This window comes from Homalodisca vitripennis, unplaced genomic scaffold (genome assembly GCF_021130785.1).
Source record: "Homalodisca vitripennis isolate AUS2020 unplaced genomic scaffold, UT_GWSS_2.1 ScUCBcl_3674;HRSCAF=9348, whole genome shotgun sequence".
Lineage (NCBI taxonomy): Eukaryota > Metazoa > Arthropoda > Insecta > Hemiptera > Cicadellidae > Homalodisca > Homalodisca vitripennis.
Genome location: NW_025779785.1, coordinates 42,760 through 55,622, shown reverse-complemented (window position 1 = coordinate 55,622; position 12,863 = coordinate 42,760). Strand labels below are relative to the sequence as shown.

At 35.2% G+C, this 12,863-nt stretch overlaps 1 protein-coding gene across 1 annotated transcript; it reads right to left on the bottom strand.

Moving 5' to 3' along the window:
- Positions 1 to 250: 250 nt before the first annotated feature.
- LOC124372631 lies at positions 251 to 1,005 on the bottom strand. The gene is made up of 2 exons (XM_046831032.1): positions 846 to 1,005; positions 251 to 677 (listed from the first exon to the last, which is right to left on the bottom strand). Exons 1-2 carry the CDS (start codon positions 947 to 949, stop codon positions 251 to 253), a joined length of 531 nt encoding a protein of 176 aa, XP_046686988.1. The 5' UTR covers positions 950 to 1,005.
- Positions 1,006 to 12,863: the final 11,858 nt, after the last annotated feature.

The window sequence follows — 12,863 nt, the reverse complement described above, 5'->3', positions numbered from 1 at the left end:
CAAAATATCAAATCAAACAAGTAATATTTGTAATGCAAGAGGTTATGTAATCTTACATTTAAATAATGCAGTAAAAATAATTAACACTTTTGCAATGAAGGTGTCCAGTCCAATTACAATTCTTCAAAAACACTAAACACATCCGAATTATTGTTACTAAGCGATTCAGAGGGTGTAGGGGACTGAATGTTAGCCTGGCGCTCTCTTGGAGAAGCATCCGTCCAATTAGGGTAGGTTATATTGGGGATGATTAGGGACGTTTTGGTAGCTGCTGCCACTGGTGACTTGAGTGGGCAAAAAATGCAGGGGGAGGGTTATAGCGTTCTACTGCCAAGGCTTGCTGCATAACTTCCGTAAATTTCATCCGAACCCACAATTTTTTGTCAACAGGAAGGTTTTTAACATAGGCAAAAAAGGATAGTAGAAAGTGCTTATCAGCTTCTTCTTCTTCATCCGTTGGCTTGCTTGCATTTGTCAAATGTTTAAGTACGGCCATTTCAAAGGGAGTCTGTCGATATTTTTTGTTGATACGGTTAGGCGCTGCTTGGTTGGGCGCTACTTGGTTAGGTGTTGCTGGTTCTGAAGCAACTACCTCAGTCAAATCTTCGTTGTTTTCTTCAGTAGCCGCATTTTCGTTTCCAATGTCGGGTTGCTCATCAGGAACATTGGTGGTTGTCCTGCAAGAAAATAGCTCTTCACCATTGAGTTCAGGATAAAAGTTAAACTCTCAAATTTTTTACCTACAACAAGTTAAACCTGTTAAAAAAAACAAGTTGAAAAAGGTTAGGTTAGGTTAGGTTAGGTTAGGTTAACAGATTTGCTAATATTTTCTTATTAATTCTTACCTCCTGTCAGTGTTGTTCGCAGTGAGGAACAGCAGTTGATCGAAGTACACATACTTTTTCTTCTTCTTTTGGCTACTGCCACTAGGTAATTTCAAGTTTTTCATCTCCCTCGCAAAACAATCTCGTAGTGATCTCCATTTTTTTTGCAATTCCTTTACTGTAATAAAAGACAGTGTATGCCAATTATATACTTTATCAAGGATACATGTTAGTAATGTAAATTACATTAACCAACCAGAAAAGTCCAAAAAGTTAGATTTGTTTCGTTTCAGGTGGGGGGGGGGGTTGGGTTTTATGTTCAAGTCCCCAATAATAAACTTGAACAACTAACACAGTGTCTTATTACTGTGAGATAAAATATATATCTACAGATTTTGTTATTTGTTTCAGGTTTATTGCTACAGGAAACACGTTCAGATCTCTCGCGTTTGAATACCGAATTGGTAGATCGACTATAAGTAAACTCATCAGAGAAACTTGCACGGTTTTTATGGGCTACTATGAAAGTAAAAGTTTATGAAACTGCCAAATACCGAAGAATGGAAGAAATTGCCAATGGCTTCAATACTCGTGCAAATTTTCCAAACTGCATGGGAGCCTTGGACGGAAAACATATCCGAATAGTGAATCCTCAAGGAAGTGGCTCGGAGTATTTCAACTACAAACAATTTTTTTCTGTTGTGTTGCTTGGCTTTGGTTGATTCAAACTATTGTTTTACTGCAATTGATATTGGTAGTTACGGAAAAAAATAGTTGATTCTAATATTTTTTAGACAGTCTGCCTTGCACAATCTGCTAGTTAAGGGAAAACTTAGTATACCAAATGATCAAAGATTTGCCTGATTCTGAAGATGACACCCCAATGCCTTTCGTTCATTGTAGCAGATGAAGCTTTCTCAATGACTCAACATGTTCTTAGGCCATATGCTAAAAGAAATCTAACCACACAAAAAATATTGTTTAACTATCGGCTTTCACGAGCTCGTCGATTTGTTGAATGCACTTTCGGTTTACTTGCTAACAAATGGCGAGTTTTTCATGGTGCTATTTGTTTGGACTCAGAATTTGTTGTAGAGGTTGTTCAAGCCGCATGTGTTTTACACAACTTTGTACGTGTAAGAGACGGTTTTCAGTTTGAAGACACCCTGTCTTGTCCTTTAGAAGACATACCCGTGTTGGGCACTGGCGGCGCCCCTTTGACTGCAAAAGCAAATCCGCGATAGATTCCGCCAATTATTTCACATCCCCCGCTGGAAGCGTTCCTTTGGCAATTTGACATGATTTAAATAACTTACTCTTAAGTATGCCATTGAATAATATAGGAAAAGTTTTGTAAATGAGCTTGATAAAAGTGTACATTACTGCTTTATAAACTGAAACTCCCTTAGATATGAACACATCATATTTAATATTATTTTTTATTTATAATATTCCAATGCTGTTCAGTTTCATGTAATGTGTGCATAACATTGATAGTTTTAGTAATTGTTGTGCTAAAATTATAGTAATTTCTGTAAAACCTTACAGTCCTACATTTTATTTTGTACGCTACAGGGAGCGATTACGATTTTTCACGGAAGACTGGAGTAAATTTTTTTAAGCAGTTAAATATTCCTCTCTACTTGCACAATTACTGGAAAATGTGGTTAGGTTAGTTTTTCAGTCATTGCTTATTTTTTGTAAATGGTCTTGTTTTTATGAAAATAAATTCATTATTATTTCAAGTACTAAAATTTTACTCACCTTCTTTATTTTTTTCCTCATTAGTCATCTGCTCCCCAGTTCGAAAGCACTATCCTGGCCACCTCAATCCATAGCTTAGATTTTAAATCACGGTTACTGTAGTCCTTTAATTTAAGATCCCAAAGTGGAGGACGGATGCTCACCTCGTTAATAAATAGTTCGGTGTCAAACATTTTAACTAATAGAATTATTACAACAAAGAAGACACTTGTCAAAGAGGTCACAAATAGAGTGAGGTGACTGAAATGGTATAGGAAGTAAGAAGAGTGGGGAGGGACAAGTTGCGACAGGAACGGCGAGTGTGGCCACCTTCATTTGATAACATAAGCTGCGTTTTCGTCGCAGCGACCGAAAAACGCTACATGTTGCGTTCGAATCGCTGCCGTCGCCGCAGGACGGCCAGTGTGGCCGGCTCCCATTTAACTCCATTCTAAACAGAGATTCTCCTATCGTTGCGATTCTGACGCAGCGACAAAAACGGTGAGTGTGGCCGTAGCCCTAAAACGTAGGCCTTGAAGCGACTAAAACCGTAGGCCTTGGAGCGACTAAAACGTAGGCCTTGGAGCGCATAAAACGTAGGCCTTAAAGCGACTAAAACGTAGGTCTTGAAGCGATCTAAAACGTAGGCCTTGAAGCGACTAAAACGTAGGCCTTGAAGCGACTAAAACGTAGGCCATGGAGTGACTAAAACGTAGGAAAAATTGTATAACTTCAGACGTACAACGTCCTTAAACATGATTTGCTAAAACGAGAAGGTTTGGGGTCTAATAAATACTGTGCGTCTTACTAAAGTCCAGAAATCAGACTTTAATGTATGATATACAACTACAAACAAAAGATGCATTACACTGTTTCCAATATTAGACACCAACTTCAACTATATATTTATAACTGATGTATGTAAAGTACTGTTTCTGTCATAAATTTCAATTAAATTTACACCCAGAAAGTACATCATACCCAGATGATTTATCTTTCTAAGATCTAACTACTGAGTAACACGCATTTAGTAGCAGATGGCGTTTCACAAGAACCTTGAATTGTTTTGAATCGTTTAATTGTCTGATGCTTCTGGGCGCTATTGATTAGCCTGACACTAACCTATACCAACTAAGGCTTGGCAAGCCGTCTCTCGATAGCTCATAAACTTAATATGCAGATAAATGAGTTTATTCTGAACCATGTCGCAGATAAAACAGCAGAATACTATAAAAATAAAACATCCAGAAGCTAAAGTGAAAGCATTTCTAAATTACTAAAAAAAAGCATCAATGATTCTGACCACTTACATATTAGTAAATGACATATAAATAACCACTCAATTTTTTAGTACGTAGTGCTTCCAACGTCTATTTCCATATCCAAAATTTGTGTTTATAACTCAAACCCTATTGGCGTGATCGTTTCAGGAAAGTTATCGGTTCATGAACATTCTTAGAAATTAGGTAAATTACATCTCCTAGAAAATAACTTGATCCAAATAAAACAGGTGATAGCCATTACAAATTCAGTCTATATTTAACAAAATTGGCGTTTGAATTTAAATTATTTGCTTCCGTATCCATTTTAGTAGAATTTAGAATATATACATTCAAGGTATATTATTATTTAACTTGTAACTTTTTAAGTCAATACTTTCAGCTTTGTTTAAACTAGTTTAACTGGTTATTTTTATATATCATACATCACTTGGCTGAGCGTCAGCGAAGCATTATAACCCACAAGAAAGGATTACAGTAGGGAAGACGAAACTTGAAAACCGCAATGTACCTCTTATCCCCGAACTTAAGGTACTTACTTTGAGGGCCTGGACGAGCCGAAGGCGAGTAAAGAGTTTATAAGACTCATCCATCCTTTTCTATTCAGCTACCGTATGTTTAGGGCTCGTTATTCCTTCCTGTGTGTATCGCATATTTATTCAGTAGTGAATATTGTATATTAAATTGAGTTGAACATTTAACATTGAATATAGATCCGTTCAGTAGTGTCGGAGAATCCGTGATAAGTCATTGAGTGGTATTTGGTTTTGTTGACAAAAAGCTCCATCAAAAAAACATGTCCGCTAAGAAAATATCGCAATATGTGCGTTAAAACCTCTTGTTATACTGGTTTGTATTATGTGGCAAGTAGTAATTATTACATTGCGTAGATTTGTATACCAATCATCGTTGTATTGATTTTCTTATGATGGCTAATAACCTAGGCAATGACGATGTCTATGCGTATATGAGGTATTTGAAGCCTAAGTATATAAACCATGAATTCATTACAAATAAATTTATTGTATTTATTCTGAGACTCTGTAACATAGAAAGTATCAATTGTTCTGTAAAACAAATAACTGTTCAGTATTTGAAGAATGCGAAGGGAATTTTTCCCCTCCAAAGATCTGCAATGATGTGTATGGGCTATAGTAATAATCATAAAAACCCACCTGTCAGCTAATCCTATGAACCTGTTCTCATTAGACGTGACTCAGATGAACATCCATGTCACTCGCTAGTTCATAGTCAGTCCTCTAGTGTGCTAGTTAAGTGTGTTATATACGTGTAAATATTGTGTGCTATCGGCAGCACTGCGAATTTTTTGTAACAATGATTTCAAATTGTTTATTTTGAATCATTATAGCGGTCCTTACTGCTGTTAGTATGACGGATATATTTCCGTTGCTAAAGCCTCAATTTTTGTTATCTAGATCAAACTTATTTATTTCAACTCCATAACTAATTGATATACTGAGTTTCTTTTATTGAGTTAGTATGGAATAGGTTGAATTGACATCATCAGTGGTCAATTTGCAGGGGGTCAATAAAACAAAGCTATTCTTTTATTCTCTGAAAAAGTGAAAGGTCATTGCTACGTTAACTTGTCATAAAGAGTGGCCAATTTATTACAAACTAGTTGCTTCTCGCAGTTTCACAAGTAATTTTTATAATCGAAATCTTTATAACACTTAATTAGTAAAAGCACTTATGATGTAATAATGGAGTGCTATAATATTTGCCAAACGTAAGTAGGCGCACATCAGGTACATATTATTTCAGTGTTAATGGCTTAAGGTGATATAAGAATATACTTTGACTCATATAACTTTTGGCACGTGTAGGAGCAGTTTTTGTTCAACTACAGTAATTATATTTCGAATAGCCTGTGGTATCTTCCTTGTTACCTTGATCCAAAACAAAAATACATCATTGAGATTACCTTGGTATCCCGATGAAGAAAATACACACACATACGCGCGCGCACATTTAATTTATTATTATTTTTTTACATTTAATTATTATTTTAGAAACCGTTCGAGATAACAAACAATTATTTATAACAAAAAATTTAGGGAATGTGATACGCATTCCAGAACCACAATGTTTTTTCTAGCTTTATAAACAACAAAAGTTGTGATTTTTTAAGTTTATAACGGCACCATTGCTTAAAAGAAATGATGTACCAAACTGGAAAAATGAATTTAGTGGCATATACATTTTATAAGATCAATTTCTTTGTACTAATTCATTGTTTGGATATTTATCAGTATTCCTATTACTAGTTCATGGTGATAGAATAATTCTTGTAGGATTTACATGTAATCGATATCTTGAAAGGCTGTTTTGAGATATGGAAACATTTTTAATCACAAAATTTAGACTTAATTGTTTCTCTAGGTTCACAAATAATGGAGTTTTGAATTTGTGTAAGATTTAAACGGCCGCCGTATTGAAACAAAGCAGCCCAACGAATAAAGCCGAGATATTTATGATATAAATGTTTGTAAATAGTTTTGAATTTATTTGGCCTTTTTTGGGAGAATGTTGTACACAAAACCTACCTCATTATTGTTTTACTTTAGTTGTTATTACATCACTATTAGTCATATTATAATTACAGTACAAACAACAACAGATAAAAGATACATACACTTGTGTCTTGGCGGGGCAAGTACTTTTTTTTGATTCAATGTTTATTGAAAAAATTAAATTAGGCTATTGCTTATTTATACAAATTTGATTAAATATGTATTATATATAATTTGATTATATATATTAAATATAAAAAAATGCAGAAATATGTTTAAGCTCAGATACAAAGAATAAACGAAATTCAGACTTTTGAGAATATTAGTTCAAAAAGATATTTTCTAAAGTTAAATATATTATTTAATAACATGTCAAACGGATCTGTATTTTCAGTTGTATCGAAACAAATAGGCTGTTTCCAGCGTTACCAATAAACGTATTTCTACTCTTGAACCTTATTGAAAGAAAGAAAGGGGATTAATACCTTTGACAAATGTTGTATGATTCCAATTTCCACAATGAAAGATACATTTGTTCCCTGGCTCTTAGCCATTTTTATGAAACCATTAACATCAGTTTCCAAATTGACCTCCCAATAAGTTTTATAATTATTCAATTCATTTGGTGTCTTGAAAAAAGTAAAGATATTTAAAGTAGGTAGTGAAAAATATCTTAAATTGGTTTCACTCTTTAAATTATTATGCTGTTTTTTCGGAGGTTATTTAAGTAACAATTCTTTATCTCTGCCGAGGTAAAATTATTCAATTTGAAATATAATTACAGTTAATATCGGACTAAATCGGCATTACAATCCAATCAACTCAAATCAAATTAAAATTAGAGGCTGTATTTAATTCCCTTTCGTCAGTCTCAACAGAAATGTCTCCGATTTGGTTTTAATTTATCTTTCCTCAATGTTGTAACAAGTATTGATATTAAACTATATTGAAATATTATAGTATAAATTATAAGTCCTTACTAAACATATTTTATCGTTTATTTTCTAAAATGAAAATTTTTGATCATTTCGTTTAATGCAAGTGTGGAAGTTCAACTGCATGATATCGGCTCCTCTAGTGACAAATTGCTACAAAAACATCATACAAACCTAGTATCGACTTGAAGAGGGAGACTGGTGGCACAACTGCATCAATATATTGTACATTAAGCTAGATAAACTGACTGACACGTTCACTTTTTGATTGGTGTATTAGGCCCCCCATCCTGTCTCAGTCCAGGACTGCAGTTAGAACTGTAAGTGGATGGGGAATCCGGCAGGCGAATCGTTGGACTGTCAACTGTCGCACGGTGCGACAGTTCAACGATCGGACTGCAGGCGGACTGCTAGTTAGTGGAGGCTCCCGTGACAGGCCACAGTCGACAGTCCAAGCTGCGAGATATGCGCATGCGCTAGCTCAGCTGCTCCGTGTCGGCCTCATGCGTCATTGAGTGGTGAGCGTTTGGTGGTTGCGCATTGTTTTGTTTGTGACGCGGCAATCATGGCCAGTTTGGTCGAAGGATAATCTTTTACAGTTTATAGAGGAGTTTAGGAAACATGAATGTGTATGGAAGGTTAAGTCAAAAGACTATCACAATAGGGAAAAGAAGGAAGCAGCCCACCGTAGTTTACTATTAGTAGTGAAAGGGTTTGACAGTACTGCAACAAAAAGCGATGTGTTTGAAGAAGATAAACAATATCAGAAGTGCATTTCGTAAGGAACAAAGAAAGGTAACAGCCTCTCAACGTTCTGGCCAGTGGTACAGACGATATATATGTACCAAAGCTGTGGTACTACAGAGAACTTTTGTTTCTTATTGACCAGGAAGAATGTCTAGGAGGGACTTCCAACTTAGGAGAAGGAAGAGTCAGTGAAGACGAGGTAAGAGAATTAAATTACTAGTTTTGCGGTTAAATAATGTATTCACAATGCTACAACTAACTTACAGTTTTGTCATCGGAGGTATTTTGTTTTCAAATAATCATTATAAACTAAGAGATGTATCTGTCTTGCCATTCCACTTTTCCTTTGTTGCTAAAATAATGAACAAATTTATTTCTTACTTCTTTTGCACTAGCCATTTGGGCGATCGGTTTGTCTTACTTGTAATACCATGTGATCGCTGGTTCTTGGTCCAGGCTTAGACACACCCAACTTCGTCGTCATCTAAATCCAACCAGTCTTTAGGTGAGTACCTTTGAGGGATTGTCCTACGCAAATAGTTGTGCAGGGTAGCAGCACGCAACAACAACACTATTCACTTTCTTCAAGTCAATGAAGGTGATTGGTTTTTGTAGAACCTGAAAATCTCTCAGCGAGAATCCCAAAAAACACTTTCGACCATTCGGCGTGCTCTTGAGAGTCCGGTAGTTATATACCTTTCTAGGTTTGTTTGCAACCCTATAGGAAAAGGGTTTCATTATGACCTCAGTTAGGGGGAAGGCCGTCATCTGCAATGAATACGTATGGAAGAGCTTCGCCGTCTACAATGCCCTCTTCAGGTAAATTGAGGCTTTTATCTGTTAGTTTCTTGTTGAAGTCTGTCTCTTTCAGAACTCCTCCATCAGATACCCGGCCAATTAACACCAAAATGAAAATAAATTATTTCATAGTTTGCACTAGCAATGCAGAAAAGTACCTGACTATGGAAACCCTTATAGTTATAGAAGTAAGAACCACTTCCAGGTGGTGGTGTTATGGCTATATGCTTTCCATCCATGCTGCCTAGGCAGTTGGGGAAATTCCATTTTTTCCCCGTACTCCTGTGCAATTTGTTTCCACTCCTCGGCTGTATTCGGTACCTGAAAACAATTCATAAACTGTCAGCTGTCATATTTCAAGACCAGCGTTTTGTACGGAACAAATTTTAATGAAATCAAACCCATCGAGAACCGTATCACCCCTCGTTTTTCCGTTCGCCACCCCCTCTGTAATTTTTTCAATATAATATTTTGAGAAAGTAATAAATAAGTAGTTAAGAATGTACTGTGGTGATAACTGAATCATTATTGATATTGTGGTTCATTATTAAGTAATGACAGGGTGGGTGTCTACCGGGCACGGAAATAAAGGAAAATCCGCGAAAAGTCACGGATTTTGACATTTTTTTTCAAACATTTTTTTTTTACAGGAGATGCTGGACGATTCACAAAAAGAACCATTAGATGCTGAGGAAAATGTACCAGCGCCCCAATCTCTACAGAATCCTCCTCAAGTTGCTCGAACCGCTTCCAATATTACCTCTGCAACACCTGAACCTAAAGATTCTTTTAAACGGCAAAAAAAATTGTCCCCGTGTGATCAAGTCTTGGTTTAATATTGGACAACCGAACTGGCAACAACAAAAGAAGAAGATCACTACGACGCGTTCTCATGTTCAGCTTGAGAGAACGTTGCTCAAAAGCTGAGATTGCTGAACAATGAGCAAAGGATTTATGCGCAGAAAATCATTTAATGATGCCCTGTTTGAAGCAGAAACTAGGTGGACTAACACGATTTGCTACAGTTTAACCCAGGTATTCTTTACTCAAGTTCCACAACACCATCGGCAGCTAGTGTTACCCCAAGTTCAGGAGGTAGATCAACCTATGAACCAATGTATGATGATACAGCAATGTCTGGCTTCAGGTGTCAACTATACAAATCTAAATTAAGTGTTCTATTATTAACAAGTAGGCTTAAACCTGTAAACTTTTCACAACCCAAGCTGTGCGGTTTTTTAGTAGGCCTACTCCAGTAGTTGAGTACATTGAGAGTTATATGTTGAACAAATTACATTTATTATTTTTTTTTTGTTTGTGGTGAAAATATTTTGCACTCAATTAAAATTACACTTTAATCTTTATTCATATGCGGTACTGTTGTGAGCTGCCATGTGTTTGTAATACTAGATTGCAATGTTATGTTTTGACAGTGTCATAGTTTTTTATAATTATTACTTTACTCATTTGTGGTTAAACATACACCATAGGTACGTATTACTTTTTATCTTTATACTTACATTAATTAAATTGATTTTTTTACTTTTTCTTCCTTAGTTATAAAAAGTAAATGTGTTGTTTGTACAACGCAACAAATACAAGTATGGATAATATAATGTTTACAATAATTTTGTATGAGTTTCATTACCTTTTACTACTTTATAAAAATGGTTTAAATGTTGTGTGCACACAGAAATGAACTCGTAATCGTTAGAGATACTGGAGTTGTAATTTAAAATTAGCAAAAAGTAGTGACATAATACAATGTGTAGGCTATGTACCTTAACAAATCCATAAGCAGATTAAAAATATTGTAATTTCTTAACAGTATGGTTGGCATTCGAAAAAACAACAAAGACCTACTTTATTTCTTTTTCTAACTTTTATCTGGTTTCATATTTTGGATTTTTCAAAACTACTTGAAACACACATTAGGCTACTAACCTTGCAATAGTCATTCAAGGCCTTGACAATAGCTGAGCAGGGTCTCTGGAATTATTCTTCCTAATGTTTGGGGGGAAATTCTCGTTGAAAACTTTAAATCTTCCATTGTTCTGCCAGTGCTTAGGATACCGCAATGTCGCAGTCAGTTTTTCATGTGGTGTAATGGCTTCCCTCATTTTTTGTATCTTGTTTGGTAATCAATGGTGTTACTTATACGTAATAAATCAAAGTACGTTTTCTCGTCCAATTCTTAAGTAGTTTTTCCAGTCTCTAGGATATGCTTCAAGCTCCCTAAGAAGGTGAACGTGGTTAAATCTCTTCCTCTAAAGCCATTCTTTTTTCCACATTTGATGCCTTCGTTTCTTGCGTTTTTTTAATAGCTACCGCTATTACAGCGTATGCTGCCAAATCTTCAAACGTAGACATTGCACTTTAACTTCACATACGATAAGAACTTAGAATGCACTTTTCCTACAGCCACAAAACGAATAATATAACTAAAAAATATAATAAATAATATAAACGAATAATAACTACAAAGTACACACCTACGGCAAAACACCGGAAAGACTGAACCACGACAACCACGCCACCGAACGGACTGCGGTCCGCGACTGCAGTCCGTACTGACGTGAACATTTTTCAACAGTCCACAGTCCACCGTTCACAGTTCTGACTGCAGTCAAGAACTGCAGTTCGAACTGTAAGGTGGATGGGGGGCCTTACAATAATTCACCTCCTAAAGTATTTGGCTGCTTGAAAATGGATAAATCACAAGGACTATATTTCCTTGGAAATCTTAATAAAACAGGAATTTTCTAATTAATTATAATAGTGGTTTTGGGCCCAAAAAAACTTACTACTTTAAAGTGGATGAAAGTGCCAAATATAACAAATTCAACATCATACTATTCTGTGATAATTGTTTATACACTGTTCGTACACAGACAGAGTAGTTGAATAGTACATTTATTATTTCTATTTCCATTTCAAATTGTATTTAGTCCTTAGTATTAGGAATTGGTCTACTGCTATTATCGAAACAATTATAATACACTGTTGTAAAAACAAGTATTTGTCAAATTTTACACTGACGAAAACGAGGAGAACATTTTTCCATTATAATTTATCCATTTGGTCATACCATTGTATTATTGCTTAGTAATAAAATCATAATACGATTAATTCTTTTAAAAAATTAAATAATATATTAGTATTTAAGGTAGATGTACGTTAAGGCTGAAATAGGCAGTTCTGAGAAGCCTACTTCAAAAGACAACTAAGATGGGTTTATAACAGTCGATTCTGTGTGCGCTGTGAAGCGGTTATATCCGGTTACAGGCAGAAACAGAACGAACTTTTCTGCATTACGTTAAAAGTCTTATATTCCATCAACTAGCCTTTGATATTGCAAATAAATGGTTCTGAATGCGTTAGATTAGGTGATCCATGGGCTATCGTAAGTTTCAACTATCGTGAACTTCGGCTTGTTAATTTTTTCCATGTCTTCTAATTTGTTCATGTATAGACTAGTAGTATTTACTTTTAAAATTATATGCTGTCACCACACTATCAATGTCTGCTTGATTATAATAAATACTGTAATGTGAATTTTGCTATAAAAATGGATTATTTTTCAGATATTAAAATGATTTGTGAAATGATGAATTGAATAACTAAAATGAGATATTGACCTAAAACAATGAATTTTGTAATTTCTGTCCTTCGATAACAAAGCACATAAGAGGAAAGACGAACATGTGTACAAAGATCCATATTATGTACTTATGTACTTTTGAAAATTTTGTGATGGTGAAGCCCGTCATTAACAATATCTCTGTGTTTCTCAAATTTTCGTGATCAGTTATGAAAATATTCAAAAGAATTCGTCTTAAATGAATCTGTAAAGCTCATGTGTGAAACCCTAATAATAATTTTAACCTTTTAAAAGTTCTGAATTTGATCAAAACTAAGCGAGCAACTAAGAACTAAGTGACGTGTACAGGTTATCGTAACGACGATAAAACCCACCCGTCAGTGAATCCCAGTGAACCGGTT